The 15839-nt window shown below is 38.6% G+C and overlaps 1 protein-coding gene across 13 annotated transcripts in view; it reads right to left on the reverse strand.

Annotated features, from left to right (window-relative positions):
• The window catches only part of CASK (calcium/calmodulin dependent serine protein kinase), a 343974-nt gene that overhangs the window by 214740 nt on the left and 113395 nt on the right, over positions 1–15839 (reverse strand). For all 13 annotated transcript variants that reach the window (XM_045994396.1, XM_045994399.1, XM_045994395.1 and 10 more), the window contains exon 3: positions 3431–3536. In XM_045994396.1, coding sequence (XP_045850352.1) covers positions 3431–3536 — 106 coding nt within the window. The remainder of the gene's footprint in view (positions 1–3430; positions 3537–15839) is intronic.

Genomic DNA, 15839 nt, shown 5'->3' on the forward strand with positions numbered 1-15839 from the left:
GTTCACACTATTCTTTTTTTTTTTTTTTAAGATTTTATTTATTTATTTGACAGAGACAGAGATCACAAGTAGGCAGAGAGGCAGGCAGAGAGAGAGGGGGAAGCAGGCTCCCCGCTGAGCAGAGAGCCCAATGTGGGGCTCGCTCCCAGGACCCTGGGATCATGACCTGAGCCGAAGGCAGAGGCTTTAACCCACTGAGCCACCCAGGCGCCCCCACACTATTCTCTTTTTATCTAAAATTTTCCAAGACAAAAAGTTCAGAAAATTAATTTATAGAGCCACGTTCTTGTGATGTGGGTTAACACTGAGATGAGATGATCAGTAGATATGCAACTTTAATGAATTCTTATCTCCATACATAGGCACCGAGGAGTTATTTCAACCATGACTGAATCATACGAAAAATTAGCTCTATAAAATCTCATAGAATTTAACAGGAAAGACTAAAACTAACTTGCTAAATCCCCTGGAAACAATACTTTCCAGCTGTAGAACACTTCACCATTTTACAAAATGAATTCCCGTTTAGTTCTGATAATCCTTATGAAGATTTTAAAGGTTTAAAAAAAAAAAAAACCTGAGGCTCAGAGAAGCTAAATGGCGTGGCCGGGGTCACAAAATCCATAAAAGTGATGGAGCTGGGACAGTAACCGAAGTTTTATAACACCAAAGATCATCTTCTCTCTACCGTACTGTCACTTCGACCCATTTGAAACAAACAGCAAACAAGATGAAATTTAGGTGAATCTTAAAATTTTGCTTTTTGTGCTCATTACTTTAGAGAATATGACAAAACTGTTTTTTTTTTCATTTTCTCAGTGAATAAAAATATGGATAAAAACAGATTCCTTGAATAAAGAATAAAATTAAATCAGAAAAAGTTACTGAAAAAGAACGATAACATCTTAAAATTGGAAGGGACGCTAGCGGCCCTCCTGGCCCCCAAATCAAACCCTTATCTTTAGCCTCCTTGCTGGGTCCAGCTTGAGCTCAAGGTATTTTTAGCGAGGAACTGCGTACTCTGTGAGACAGCCTGCTTCATTCATTCACTGACTTAGTCTGATTGCTACAGGGGCCTTCTTTGCTTAGGGGTGGAACTGACCTCCTGCTAGCTGATTCCAGTTACAGCCCCTGACCCTACACTGAACAAACATATAATCCTCTTACATGTGACACCTTTTTAAATAACTGAAGATTTCCATTATGTTCTACCATGGCCTTTGTTCTGAGAACTCTCTCCGCAGAAAAAGAAAACCAGTGGATACTTGAGTAACTAAAGCTTCCCAGTCTTTTCAACAACTCTTCCTTGGTCTTCAAACTGGGATTTGGGAATCTCTCGGAGTACCCAAGGCCCTTCCATGAGATATGAGAATTAGGATCTTTTTAAGGCAACCAATGTCCATTTCTTCACTTGCCATAATTTGATCTGTCTGAAAACAAATCTATGTATGGTCTGCTGAGTTTTCCTTTCACATCACTACTCATACGAGCCCACCTCAAAAGACGAACTGCTCACCCATCCTGAAAAGTCTGCCTAGCTTCAGAGACAACTAGGGAATGCAAAGTTCCTGAGGGAGAGACTCCTGAGAGCAAAACATAGCTTCAGAAAGAATGAGAAGAGCCACCTTATTTCATCCAGAAAATATATGCATGGCAAAGCCTTATCTATTTTAGAATTAAAAATCAATCATAAGATGACTATCACAGGGATATCTATTAACACTTTAATTTTATTTGGAAAATGAAGGCTGATTTTTTTTCTGACAGAGAGTGAGTCTGATTTGGCTGATTGGCTTGACAATGATGACTAGCTCTGCCATTTAGGTCACACAGCAGACATTTTCCATAGGCTGGATGAGATAAAGGTGCGGATCTACCGTTTTGAAGAAAATATATTTAAAAGAATACACAAAACACTAAAAATGATAGCCCCACAATAGAAGTTTTTATGTATCAACTCAAAAGTATGTGAGGAGGTACATGGTTTTCAAAATTCTTTTAGCAGGTATGTCAACAAAAATTTTGAACACTGTGGCTCTAGGGCAAAATTTGTAGGCTCTTTCCCAATCTTGTTATTCCCTTCAGGCAGCATGCCTACTTACTATGAATACTCTAGGGAGAACAGGTAGTATACAATAACAGTGTGAGTGTGGGCTTCATTCTAAATACTATCTGTTCTTAATTAATGTAGCCAAAGGTTCCATTCAGGGCTTTTTTTAAAAGCTGTTGCAACAACTGCCTTCCAAAACATTTCTCTTTTTCAAAGCAGTTGCAACTAAGCTTATTGTGATCTTGTACTTATATAACTGAATGAGTGAGTTTGTATTAATTGGTCTTAAAATTACCTTTTTTTTTTGTTTCAGCTCCTTTGCTACGAACTTATAAAATATTTTTAAATTTTGATCTGGAAATTCAGTGTGTGAGCCAGCCCTCCATGGTAAGGAGGCCGGGGGCGTGGAGGGGCAGCTTCTGACATGGCTCCCAAGGATCTCCACTATCTCTTGGTGCTTACACTCTCATGTAGTACTCTGGCCTTATGTGTGGGCTGGATCTGAGGACTTACTTCTAATTAACAGAATACGGGAGAAGTGATGGTGTGTGATTTCTGAGATTAGGTTACTAAACTGACTTCCATATGGAGAGGCCCAGTGACAAGGAACTCGGGGAAGCCTAGGCCAATGGCTCACGAAGAACTGAGGCTCTTAGTCTAATAGGCTGCTGCCAACAAGGATGTGAGTGAGCCTAGAAGGAAATCCATCCCCACTGGAGTCTTAAAATGACTCCACTCCTGGCCAATGCCTCAATTACCACCTTGTGAGAAATCCTAATCAAAGTCTGGAAAGAACAGGATACCATCCCATAAAGCTTTATACAGTCTCTTTGGACACAATCGTCCAATTAGCTACAAAACTACCCAGTTATACTATCCCTAGCTCACATTTCTCCATCTTACTGACAAAAATTCTATGACAAACATGTCAAGTGGCTTATTAAAATCAAATACACTGTTATCTACAGAATTTCCTTAATATGCCAATGTGGTAATTATATCAAAAAAGGAAGTGAAGTCTGTTGTTACTTGTTTTTCGTTGCCAGAGAGGTTTCCAACATGGAGACCTCTACTCCCATCCCACTTCTCTTCAATAAGACTCCTATGGTCAGAATTTTATATTTTGGGGCCTGCTATTCATCTGAACTCTTTCTACAGCCTCGTCTCTGAAGTATACTAAAAATGAAGGTTAACTAAATATGCCCAACTTTTGCTTCCTCAGCCATTGTGAACCTTAAGATGAGATAATCCTTTTATTCTGGTTACTTTTTTTTAAACAGATGAGCTCACAACTATTGTTAAATTTTGAAAGTGTTAGCATTATCCCAAACCAGCACTGCTAAAAACTTTAACCCTTAAGAAAATAAAATGTACACTCACAATTCAAAAACCATGTAAAGCATTCCATCTGAGCTATATGTCTCCAATAACTCGACAATGTGGGGGTGTTTCAGCATATGACAGATACTGGCTTCCCGCTTTAGATCTGCAAAACAAACATAGCACATACTTTGTTAGGTAAGAACAAAAGACAATCAGAGTGAATGATGAATGAATGGATGTGATCTATGGTAACATGAAGACTTCTCTAACTAAGGCGATGAAATCCCCCATTTAAACTAAGCTTTTTTACCCTTTCAAGTCTTTGATGATCTAACTTTTTCATATTTTTGCCAGTTGAAATCTATCTATCTATCTATATATTACAGAGTCAGCTCTTATTTTTATTTATTTAAGTAATTAAGCTCTATGCCCAGCATGGAGCTTGAACTCATGGCTCCGAGATCAAGACTTGCATGCTTCAGCAACTCAGCCAGCCAGGTGCCCCAGCTCTTATTAATAAGAAATGTGAATAGCATGAATACTTTCCCCAAACCCTTATAATCAAGTCTCAAAATTTATAACTTTCTTGATCTGGTAATAAATAACTCAATCTGCTGTTTTGAATTGTACCTCTTTTCCTTAGTTTTCCCTAAAGTGGATAAGAATATGTTGTCTATTCTTTAGCTTAAAATCTAGCATTTACAGATACATGGCAGGGAAGTTACATGGAACAAAGGGCAAAATACAGTATGATTTAAACAGTAAAGACTCTGCTTCCACCCAGCATCAAAGTCAGAAATTTATTTTACATCATCTATAAAACATATTTAATAATTCAGGACACCAGTTATGGTATTCTCTTGAAGAACAAATTCAGACAATGTAGGTAAGACTACTGTGTAAGTTACAGAACACTATTTGGAAAATAAAACTGTCCACACCATTGTCATCATTGTACGAACACATTTTGGGCACAGATATTCCTTGCCATGTCCACACGGAACAAGAGAACTAAAGCCTTCCTGTGTCAATAGCGCTGGAGTTTTACCTGTTTGCAGGTGAATAAAATCCAGTGTGACATTTTTATATTTGGAAGTAAAAGGCAAACAGGTAAAGAAGAACCAAGCATGAGGATGTACTACATGAAGCAAAAGAGATAATGTTATTTCCTCTCTGATTTATTAATTCAACTTGGCTTTGTCAATAAAAGCAATCGTTGTGGATTGAACTACAGAAGACTTGTGTAAGGGTAGGATGAGAAAGTCAGTAAGTTAGACAAAAGAGAACCCACTGGAAAAGGGAGAATTAATAATACAATATTAAGAAAGTCAAGGGAATAGAGGAAAATCAAGGCATGAGTATTGGAGAAGGCTAAGAAAAGGCTGTTTAAGAGTCAGCCGAAGACCATTAGCAGTCTGGGCAAGATCGAGTTCTGTGGAGAGGTCAGGTCTGAAGCCCGTATGCAGGAGACAATTAGGTAAGAACAGATTAAAATTTATCATGTTTCTCACTGAGCTAAGTACTTAATAGAGTCATTATCCTTGCTGAGCCAACAACCCTACGAGGTAGATACTTTATAGGTGAGGAAGCTGAGGCTTAGAAATGTGTTCAAGATCACACAATGGCTAGGTCTGAGCCCTGGCCTGTCCAACTCCAAAGTCAGCAGTCCTTCGATGATGCCATGCCAGGTTTAGACATGATCAAATTAGAAGAATCTGGCTGTAGGAAAGGAATGGCAAAGTTAAAGAAGGTTTGATTTTTCTGGTTTTGCTGCTGTTTAAAAACAAAACACTGTAAGTGGCAGGGATGAAAAGCCCACGGGATCTACAGTCGGAAACCTGGGGCCGGGTCTGCCACTTGCCAGATGACTATTACCCTCTACAAGTGCCTTCCTCACCGCAGATGAAATCGGGCAGGCTGGAGGGGATGCAGGGCCTGCAGAGTCTACTCAATCGCCTTCAGGGGGCAGCGCTAGGATTCCCTCGAAAGAATGGCTGTGGGGGGCACCTGGGTGGCTCTTTCAGCTCAGATCATGAACTCAGGGTCCTGAGATGGAGCCCTGTACCAAGCTCTGCGCTCAGTGGGGAGCCCGCTTGAGATTTTCTCTCTCCCTCTCCCTCTGCCGTTCCCTCCACTTGCTTGTGCGCTCCCTCTTCAAAATAAATAAATAAATCTGTGTTCATGGGAAAGGAAGAGGCCAGAGGTGCATGAAAGATGGTCTCCATCTCCAAAAGTGCTTGGGAAGGTCCTGCAGGAGAGGAGAGCTGTGAATCAGGTGCGGGTTTTGTGCAGAAAAGTCATAACTGTGAGGAAGGCTTTTGACAAGTGTGCTGGAAAGCCAGGCTGAAGCCAGGAGACATAAATCAGATATCTGTGCTGTTTTTTTTTCTCTCTCCTTCTTCAAGAATGTTCTGCCTCCAGATTTTACGAAAAGCTCAGGAGTTTTAATTTTTATTTTGCCCTTTTCATGTAACTACAGCGTGTTGCAACTTTCATACCCACTTTGCCAGTGCCACGTCTGTTGTACCAAAGGACAGCAAGTAGAAGTGGCTGTCCTAAAGACCCCTGCCATCTGACCTGCACAGTTCTGCTTGATATACAGCTGACCATGCTCCTGGCCTAGTCTCTCATCACCTACCCACCCTCAAAACAAAGGCACAATTGCTGTGGACCCTCCCTTCAAAGACTAGAGCCATTGAAACGTCACTGGATCTGGCATTTCAGGGTCTAAAGAGCAGAGCACTGAAGAGCACAAAACTAACAACATAAAAAGATATTTGAAATTATAAGGGCAATGATGCAAAAGATGGTTTTCATCTAGAATAATTATGGCACCATTTTCCATAATTCAGATATCGATTAAATGGGTATACTAAGTAGCCCAAATGGAAAATCATGGTTTGAAAAATACAAATGCATTATATAAGCATTCAAATTATAGGTTCCAGGAGTATTAAATTCAGAATGCTTGGTTTTAGATGTGAATGTGAATTAAAGGTATATTAAGTGCTATTAATTCCTTGCTGATATAGCAAACTAAAAATAGCATTTTCCTACGAACCAACTCATGAGGCAGAGTAGCAAGGAATTCAAAAGTAGGGGATAACGATTTGAGGTTGTGATGAACTGCTCTGAGATACTAGCATGGAACATGCCTGTGAGTGCCCTGACCGAGTCACCATGGCTGCTTTCCAGTGCTACTCTGTCCACAATGACTGGTAATTCTCTCCACAGTTCCTTGTATCTTTTCAGTTCGTATTTTTGCAATTTGTTCAATTGCAATTTGTAATCTTGGACATTTAAAAGATTTAAAAAATATTTTCGATGTTTAGTGCCCTGATACTTAACTATGTGCCTAGAATAATCCATTTATTTCCCTTTAAAGGGGGCACTAATAATACAGAAAGTAGTATTTGGTTTTCGGACCGTCACTGGAGAAACACACTTAAATTAAATCAATCCGCTCACTATGTATGAGTACTACCACCACCACTACCAGCTTCCTAAGAACTCTGGGTGTCCAAGAGTAAAGCAACGATGGCCCGCAGGCTTGATCTCTCCAGTCTGTTCCTCAAGCAAGGGAGAGTTAAGGAAACTGTTCCAGGTGGTCTCTTTTAAAAAGAAGTTTCCAGGGTGCGGGGCTGGCTCTGTGGGTGCAGCATGTGACTGGCTCTTGATCTCAGGGTCGTGGGTTTGAGCACCACGTTAGGTGTAGACATTACTTAAAAATAACATCTTAAAAAAGTAAATAAAAAGAAGTTTCCTGAAAAGTATTATTTATTCTACTACTAGTTGTTCTTATGCTAGGAGAATTCTTTACACTGTCTTTCAAAAGTCGGATGGGGCGCCTGGGTGGCTCAGTGGGTTAAAGCCTCTGCCTTCGGCTCAGGTCACGGTCTCAGGGTCCTGGGATCGAGCCCCACATCGGGCTCTCTGCTCAGTGGGGAGCCTGCTTCCTCCTCTCTCTCTGCCTGCCTCTCTGCCTACTTGTAATCTCTGTCTATCAAATAAATAAATAAATAATCTTTAAAAAAATAAAAAATAAAAGTCGGATGCCACTTACAGAGTAACACAATTCTGCAACAAGTTAATGTGACCATGGATCAAAACTAATTTGGGTATTTAAAATTGGATTCAAGAAACAATTTCTGACATTCTTTTTTTTTTAATATTTTATTTATTTGACAGAGAGAAATCACAATTAGGCAGAGAGGCAGGCAGAGAGAGAGGAGGAAGCAGGCTCCCTGCGGAGCAGAGAGCCCAATGTGGGGCTCGATTCCAGGACCCTGGGATCATGATCTGAGCCGAAGGCAGAGGCTTTAACCCACTGAGCCACCCAGTCACCCCAATTTCTGACATTCTTAGTATTAGAGTAGCAATCTTGACCTCAATATCTGAACTTGATCTAAATTTAAGAGTTAGCTTGCAGAGAGCTGTTCTTCAGATCAGCACTGTCCAACGGAAGTATAACGTGAGCCACATACATAATTTAAAAATTTTCAGTAGTCACATTAAAAACTAAAAAGAGATAGGTGAAATTTATTTTAATAACATATTTTATGCAACTGATATACCCAAAGTAATATTTAACATACAATCATATTAAAAGTTATAAATATGTTTCTTTTCTATACGAAGTCTTTGAGATCTGGTCGTGGTTTAGATTTATAGCACATCTAAATTTGGTCCAGCCATATTTCAAAGGTTCACAGCCACAACATAGCTAGTGGCTACCAAACTGGAACAGTGTAGCTCTAGCTAAACTGCCTTTAATTCTTATCCTCTCTCCATAGTGAGTTCTCCTGCATTTCCTACACAGATATTTGTAAAGATATCCAGTCATTCAATAAAGATTCTAAACTCAGAAGATGTGTTTTTAAAAAATATTTCCATAGAAGGAAACTCAACTTTTAACAATCCAAATCCATCAGTTGACAACTTACATCTGGAATTTTTTCACTATTGTTAATCTAAGTCCTTCATTTGGTGGTTTTAAATTATTTTATCTTGTTTCATCTACCAAACACAAAAACAGTGATCAACATTTACTGTACTTTTCCTGCCCTTTGTACACTTCCAGATATATTGAATTACCTTACACTATTCAATACAACATTTGAGAGTTTAACTGGCCCTCTATAAATCCTTGTTTAATAACTATAATAACCCTGTGAGATAAATATACCAATTCCCATTTTAGCGAAGAGGAAAGTGAAGCCCTGGGCTCAGTGAGATGAAGAAGTTGTTGAAATCACAAGAATGGTAAGTAAAGGAAGAAGGACTAATAATGGAAGTCTAGGGCTCTTTTTTTCATGCCACAATGGCTCCTGGGGCTGTACAGTTTTCACATGTGCCTTTGAGATCCAATCACACAACAGTGCTAATGTGGTAACACTAACTTGGGTGACAAGCCTTCAAGATTGCTACGGAAAGAATTTATGTCAGCTTGCATGGTTACCAACGATGATTAGAAAATAGACACTGTTCTTTCCCTGACAAATGCATAAATATTGTCATTTATTTCCAATTTCCAACTTGTGTTAGAAACTTGACAGCAAAATTTACTAAGAGCTGACCCCAGGCTCCAAATGCACATAAAGAATATTCTAATCTAGTTACAGAAATAATTAGGACAAGAATTAATGCTTCAGTTGAATCAATATTAATAACAAAATAAGTAAATGAAAGTCATTATTGACTCAACATTTTTTCCTTGGGGTACTAAAATTAATGACCATATGATATTTCAAAAGGGGAATCCGAGCAGAATCTTGGAAAGATATAGAAACAAAGTCAAATTCTGTTGCTGAGTTCCACCTTCATACAATAACCGACTTGAAGACTAAAGATCCCAGCTGCCTTTGGCAAGAATACAGGTCAGGTTGGCTTTAATGAGGCTATCTTCCTATAAATCAGGGAAGTTGACCTTCTCCACCAGTAGATGACTAGAGGCCCAGACAAGCCCACACCAATCTGGGTTAACAGCAAACTCATTATTTCTTTGATCTCTTACATATTTTACTACCACCCTATACATTTTATTATCTTTTTTTAACAAAGAGAAATCCGGCAGCTTCTAATGTCTTTGAATTCTTGCCCATACTTTTTTTGATCCTATGGTTTAAAAATCTCATCTGTCAGGTGAATAAAGAAAGGAAGCAGTATACCATTAACTGAGAATATTTGATTAAAAATTTTTCTTAAATAGGCAAAGGTATTATAAATCAATGTTAACTACATTAAGCATTGACAAATCTATGAGGTTTTCATAATATATTTCCCAAATAATTTTTCACTTCTGATAAATACATTAAAACAGCCTGCCCAGTTGAATACCAAATTTAAACTGAATTCAACACTGCATTTATAAACAACTAAAAGCTGTAAAGTAGAAGCATGCCAATTATTCTGAGAACTACTTGTCTTCCCTCTCACTCTTCATTAGGATGAGTTTGGCAAATAATTATCTAAAGTACCATTTATTTTCTAGGGACTTACATTTTATAAACGCCAGGTCATTCCTAATCAATACTAAAGTACTGGGCACCTGGGTGGCTCAGTGGGTTAAAGCCTTTGCCTTCAGCTCAGGTCATGATCTCAGGGTTCTGGGATCGAGCCCCACATCGGGCTCTCTGCTCAGCAGGGAGCCTGCTTCCCTTCCTCTCTCTCTGCCTGCCTCTCTGCCTACTTGTGATCTCTGTCAAATAAATAAATAAAATCTTTAAAAAATACTAAAGTACTATAAATTACTGAACTTACTAATTAGATATTAATAAAATTAGAGGTGACCAATTCAATGATCTTTATTAATATTTATCTTCTGAGATTTTAAAATCCTGAAAGAAGAGCATTTGCTTAAAAAGCCATTGGTGGGTAAGAGCCAACATTAGGTTAAAGAGAAACCAAATTATTCGTCTCTTAGAAGATATAACTGAATCTTCTTTTCAAGGAGTTACTCAACCATGGATTGGGTGAAAATCTGTTTTGCAATCAGCTAGTAAGATGTTCATTATATGGATAAAAGGAAAAGGCAGAGGTTACTGAAATCCAAACCAAATAAAATTCCAGTATTAGAGCTTTTCTCAAGCAAATAAATGACCATTCTTAAGATATTTTGTACCTGACAAAGAAAAAAATACAATATTTTAAACATTTAAAGAAGGTACAATTTCTCTGTTGCTTTTCCTTTTGGGAAATGTAAACCAAAAAAACTCTGCAAAAAGGTGGAAAGATGGGGTATTTTACTATTATAAAAACCAGATACCAATTTTAAAATGGTACTCCTAATTTTATAGAAGAAAATTAGAGAAATACCAGTTTATGCCTCTCTTACTTTTCAACATTAGAGCCTTAAAAAACATACCCTTTAGGAGGATGAAGGAACTTTGTGGAATGACAGAGTGTATATATTTGTTAAAAGCCACTGAACTGAAGACTTAAATGGGTTCATTTTATGGTGCATAAATTTTTATTCAGTCAAGTTTACAAAGAAACTTCCTGCAATAAGACAGGAATTCAACTAATGTCTCTCAGTCAAAAAATGTTACCTACATATCCGTATTTTATACTCTTAATTATCTTACCTATCATTACCTTCTATTTTTATTTACTTACTGATAGCTGAGGAGTTCAACAAGCATATGGGCCAGGATAGGCTTTCTTACTACCCACTTCCTCCCACCCCTCCTTCTTTCCAGGGTAGTACCAGCCCAGGAAACACTGCCAGCAAGACCAAACGTTTCCCCAGAAATCAATTTGTAGTCTGTGCTAATACATAAATAAAAGAATTACTGAGGCCAAGATTCTGTGTGGCATAGTGAATTTGTTATCAGTTTTGTTCTTTTAAATATAGGTTTCCCCATCCAGCAGAATCCTTTTATCAACACATCTCATAAAAATAGAAAAACACCAAATTTATAGTAAAAAATAAGTATGGGTATATGTACTCATTGTGAAAAGGATCAATAAAAACAATAAGCTAACTGTTTTGATAAATAACTTGCAATCAGGGATTATGGAGAGCTCTGTGGACACGTGGCCTCAACCACTAAATTATTTCTTTATTTTATTTTGTTGGGCCCACGGCCAAAATCCGGATTTATAGGACTAGCTTCAAATGGCTAATAGGTGTATGTAATTTAAGAAGCTTGCCTTATAGTCTTAATTTAAAAAAAAAAAAACTAATCAAGAAGCCTTAAAGAGTAGTAGAAATTTTAGTTTCAAAATGGAATCGCCGATGTCAGTACAAAGTGGCAGCAGGGAGAGGATACTCCTTGTACACAGCGAAATTTTGGACAAAGGGAAACATAGGGAGTTCTGAAAAGGTCACATTTCTCCCTTATAAAGTAAAATTTTCAGTGAATTAATACACTGCTTTATCCTTAGAACAATCTGTCTTCATTTAATCTTTTATACAAAACCAGGAGGTAGCAAACTTAAGTAGCTGAAAATGTGGCAGCTATCTAGATCAGAAATTTTTAATTTAATTTGGGATCGGAGACCATTTTATAAATCTGTTAATGTGACAGATACTCTGACTCAAAGGTTGTCCATAAGATTTAAGAAAAGCACAAAAGCCTAAGAGACTGGCCTAGATACTTATGTCCAAGGATCAAGATCATGACAGATAGTCATGTAACCCAGCTTCTGGAAGCCACAAGAGCACTGGAGAAGGTGGAAAGCCATAGAAGCTAGTGCCTCCTTACAATGGGCACTATTGAGGACAGTGGGATAATAATGGGCATGATTTGAGGATAACCATGAGTTGAAGATAATCATTACTAGATTAAAAAAAATAAGCAATATTCCCCATATCATTTTAGCCTCTGCTCCAATCCTAGCACTATACTCTGTGGAATGCATGAAGCCACCATATAGTGTATTTTTTTTTGTTTTTTGAAAATTTACAGGAAGTTCCTTTGGATTCCATGTGGTCCAATTTCCTGTTTCCCATCTGACAGCAAAACAATATAAATTCTTTATTAATTAGAGTATGTTTACACACACAAAATAAATGTATTTTATATATTTATGCTAAACATTTTCTCCATTTGTTGTAGGCTGAATGCCAGGATATGTATTTCCTTACTCTTGAAGAATGTATGTTTATAATCAACCTGCCTTCTTTGGCTTTTTTCGTAACAGCTCTTTTGTCATTTTATCAAACTTGGACTGGGTAAAACATAAGTTCTGTTAGAAATTCAGGTGGAAGCACAGGCTTCTAGCATCTGATTCATACACAGCTGAGTGCAACCCTGGCAAGGGAGGATGTTCAGAGCGAGTAAGAACAAGTAGAAGAAAGTCAGGCAGGGCCTTAAACCCTCCTCTTCACTTAAGAATCCATTTGGCCTTCAGTAGTAACAAGGGACCTAATTCAGGTCTCAATATTATGGGACACAAAAACAATCAAGATCTTCTGTAGGTCATTCTACATAAAAGTTTATTTCACAGAAGTGACTTTTCCAGAAGGGTACCAACTCATCCTGATTTGTCTGGGATTTTCCAGTTGTAGCACTGAAGATTCTGTATCCTGAGAACCTGCCCTCAATCCCAGGCAAACTGAAATTGTTGGTCACCCTATTTCTACAGAGCTGGCACTTACCTTTCCAAATGCTAACACTCTTCTACAGGAAGGCAGTTATGATATAAGAGTATAAGAGAGCAACAGATTTGTAGTCAAAAGGCCTAACTCTTTTTTTAAGAGAGAAAAAGAGAGAGTGCACGCTCACACCAGCAGGGGGAGGTGCAGAGGAAAAGAGAATCTTTTTTTTTTTTTTTAAGATTTTATTTATTTGAGGAGGGAGAGAGCGTGTGTGCATGTGCGCAACAAGCTCGGGGAAGGCAGAGGCAGAAGGAAAAGCAGACCCTTGCGGAGCAGGGAGCCAGACATGAGGCTCGATCCCAGGACCCTGGGATCATGACCTGAGCCCAAGGCAAACACTTAACAACTGAGTCACCTAAGCCCCCTGGAGAGACAGAATCTTAAGCAGGCTTCACACCTATCGTAGAGCCCAATGTGGGGCTCGATCTCATGACTCTGAGATCAAGACCCAAGCTGAAATCAAGAGTTGGTCTTGACTGACTGACAAGTCACCCTGGCACCCCCAAAAGTTCTATCTTTAAATCTTATCTTTATAGCCTAATCACTTAATAGCTCCATAACCCTGAACATCAGTTTCTTCACCTATAAAATCGAAAGAGTAAGAGCACAGCTCTCATACAGAGTTGAAGTTAACCCTGGTATGGGGGTTAAGTATGGGGATGTACTTGCCATAGTGTGGGACACAGCATGTGCACAGTTAAGTTCTGTGTCCTTTCCCTTTGACCATCTTTGGTGGAAATAATTCTTTCCTACCTTTACCGAATGTCGATCAAACCAAGTCTGAGGACAAGAAGTTGGCAGTGTGAACATGCAATTACTAAGCCACACCACTATGCAGTTCTAAACTTACGTTTACTTTGCAGTTTTTCATTTACATTTTTTTTTGGGAAAATTGTGTAATAGAGCTTATACAGAACTGAATCTGAAGCTGACCACAGGATTATTTGGGAAAATAAGTAAAAATACAGGTATTCAAAGTATCCAATGGTAACACTGGTTAAAAAAAAGTGAGGAGAATCCACAGAGCCAGATAGATGTGTGTGGCCTACTGACTACCAGCATCATTATTCTTCCAGACAGCCTTTGGACTCATCCTCAACGTCAACTACTACCTCTCATCCACTTCCGACACGTAGCTGCCAAAACCTGTTCACTCTATTTCTGCAACACCTGTCAAAATGATCTGCCCCTTCCTGCACTTATCCTAGTTTCAGCCCTCATGGATTCTTGTCTGGGTCTTTTAATGGGTTTCTTTGCCTCTAGTTCCTTCTTTTCATTCTACTCATTAAATTGTCACCACAGTTTCACTCTAAAACAGGTATTATCACATCACTCCAAAACCCTTCGTTGCTCTGCACTGCATATACCAAGACATTATCATCTCTCAGTTTGGCTTTGGAAACCTTCCAAAAATGATTTTAAGGCCAACAACTTAACTGGGTCCACAAAGCTATTTAGCAACATAATTGAAAATGGAACCAAGTTTTCTTGCTTTTTAGTCCAGTAAGTTAGGTTTGCTTCTTTCTTCTTCTTTTTTTTTTTTATGTCCCATATATTATATTCCTTTCCAGCTTCATCCATCATCCTCCCCAACATCCCCATCCTGAACTACCTGCAATGTCTACAACCCTCCCCTCTTGGCCCATGCTCTCTCCGCTCTTGAAAATGCTGCTTCCTGTTCAACACTCCATGTGCTTCCCTCTCTGCTTGTAACTCGGGAGTTACACTCACACTTTGCCTCAGTGTTCTCCCTGACAATCTCCACAGCTGACACAGGCATACCTTGCTGTGATCTAAGAACATTCTTCCCCACCCCCAGACAGACCTCAGTATCTCATCATTTGCCCAACTGTACTATATTGCTGGTGATTTCCATTCCCGCCAACCCTGCTGGAGGCAGCACCAAGCACACAGAACTCCACTTGACCAATGTATATTACATCTTCTGGCTCACATCAGAATCAGAGAGAGTTAGAAATGGGAAGGACAGTAAGAGAACCAATATCAAGTGTTCTTTTCTATCCTCACATTTTACTCATAAGAAAAATGAGATCCTAGAAAAGGAAGTGACATGTCCAGTTATACAGCTAGTTCACTGCATAACTGGAAGATGAACTCAGCCTCTAACTCCCAACAAGCAATCTTTCTGTTGTCCCCTACCTTATTAGAAGACAACTCTAAAAATGTCCCAAATTTGAGGCAATCTACTCCAGGTAGTACCACCATATTGACTGAAGTGTTTTCAGAATATGACCAAAAAAAAAAAAAAAGTGACATCTATGTGTAGATAACTGGGTGCTAATGTTATTCTGCATATTGTATTACCATGACTTAAAATGGAAAACTTCAAGGTACTCTCACTATTAAATGCACTAGCTTTACACAAATGTAACATATGCCTAACATTTCTAGGTCACCGCATAGAGTATGTACCAGAACTTCATTAGTTAAATGATCATAACTCCAAAAGAAGTGGAGTGGAAGATCTAGTTTCTTCCTCTACTGGGAAAAAGAGCAACTAGAGGACACTAAAGATCATATTAAAGTTATTCAGACAAATAATATCATCAATATATCTGGCTATAGACAGAAATATTATTCGTCTTGATAATACAAAGATGAGATGATTATTTGCCCCTGACATGCCCAACACAAACATCTGATGAGTATTTTGAGTCAAGCTTTATTTGAGATCTGTCAATTCATTCAACCCTCCCAACAACCAGAAGAGGCAGATGATACCCATTTTACACATGAAGCAGTGGAAGCAAGAGCAGTTAAGAAACTCACCCCTACAACTCAACTGTAGAACAAGGATTTGAACCCAGACTGTCTAGCCCCAGTACCTATGCACTTCCCACTTCA

Source organism: Meles meles, chromosome X (genome assembly GCF_922984935.1).
Source record: "Meles meles chromosome X, mMelMel3.1 paternal haplotype, whole genome shotgun sequence".
Lineage (NCBI taxonomy): Eukaryota > Metazoa > Chordata > Mammalia > Carnivora > Mustelidae > Meles > Meles meles.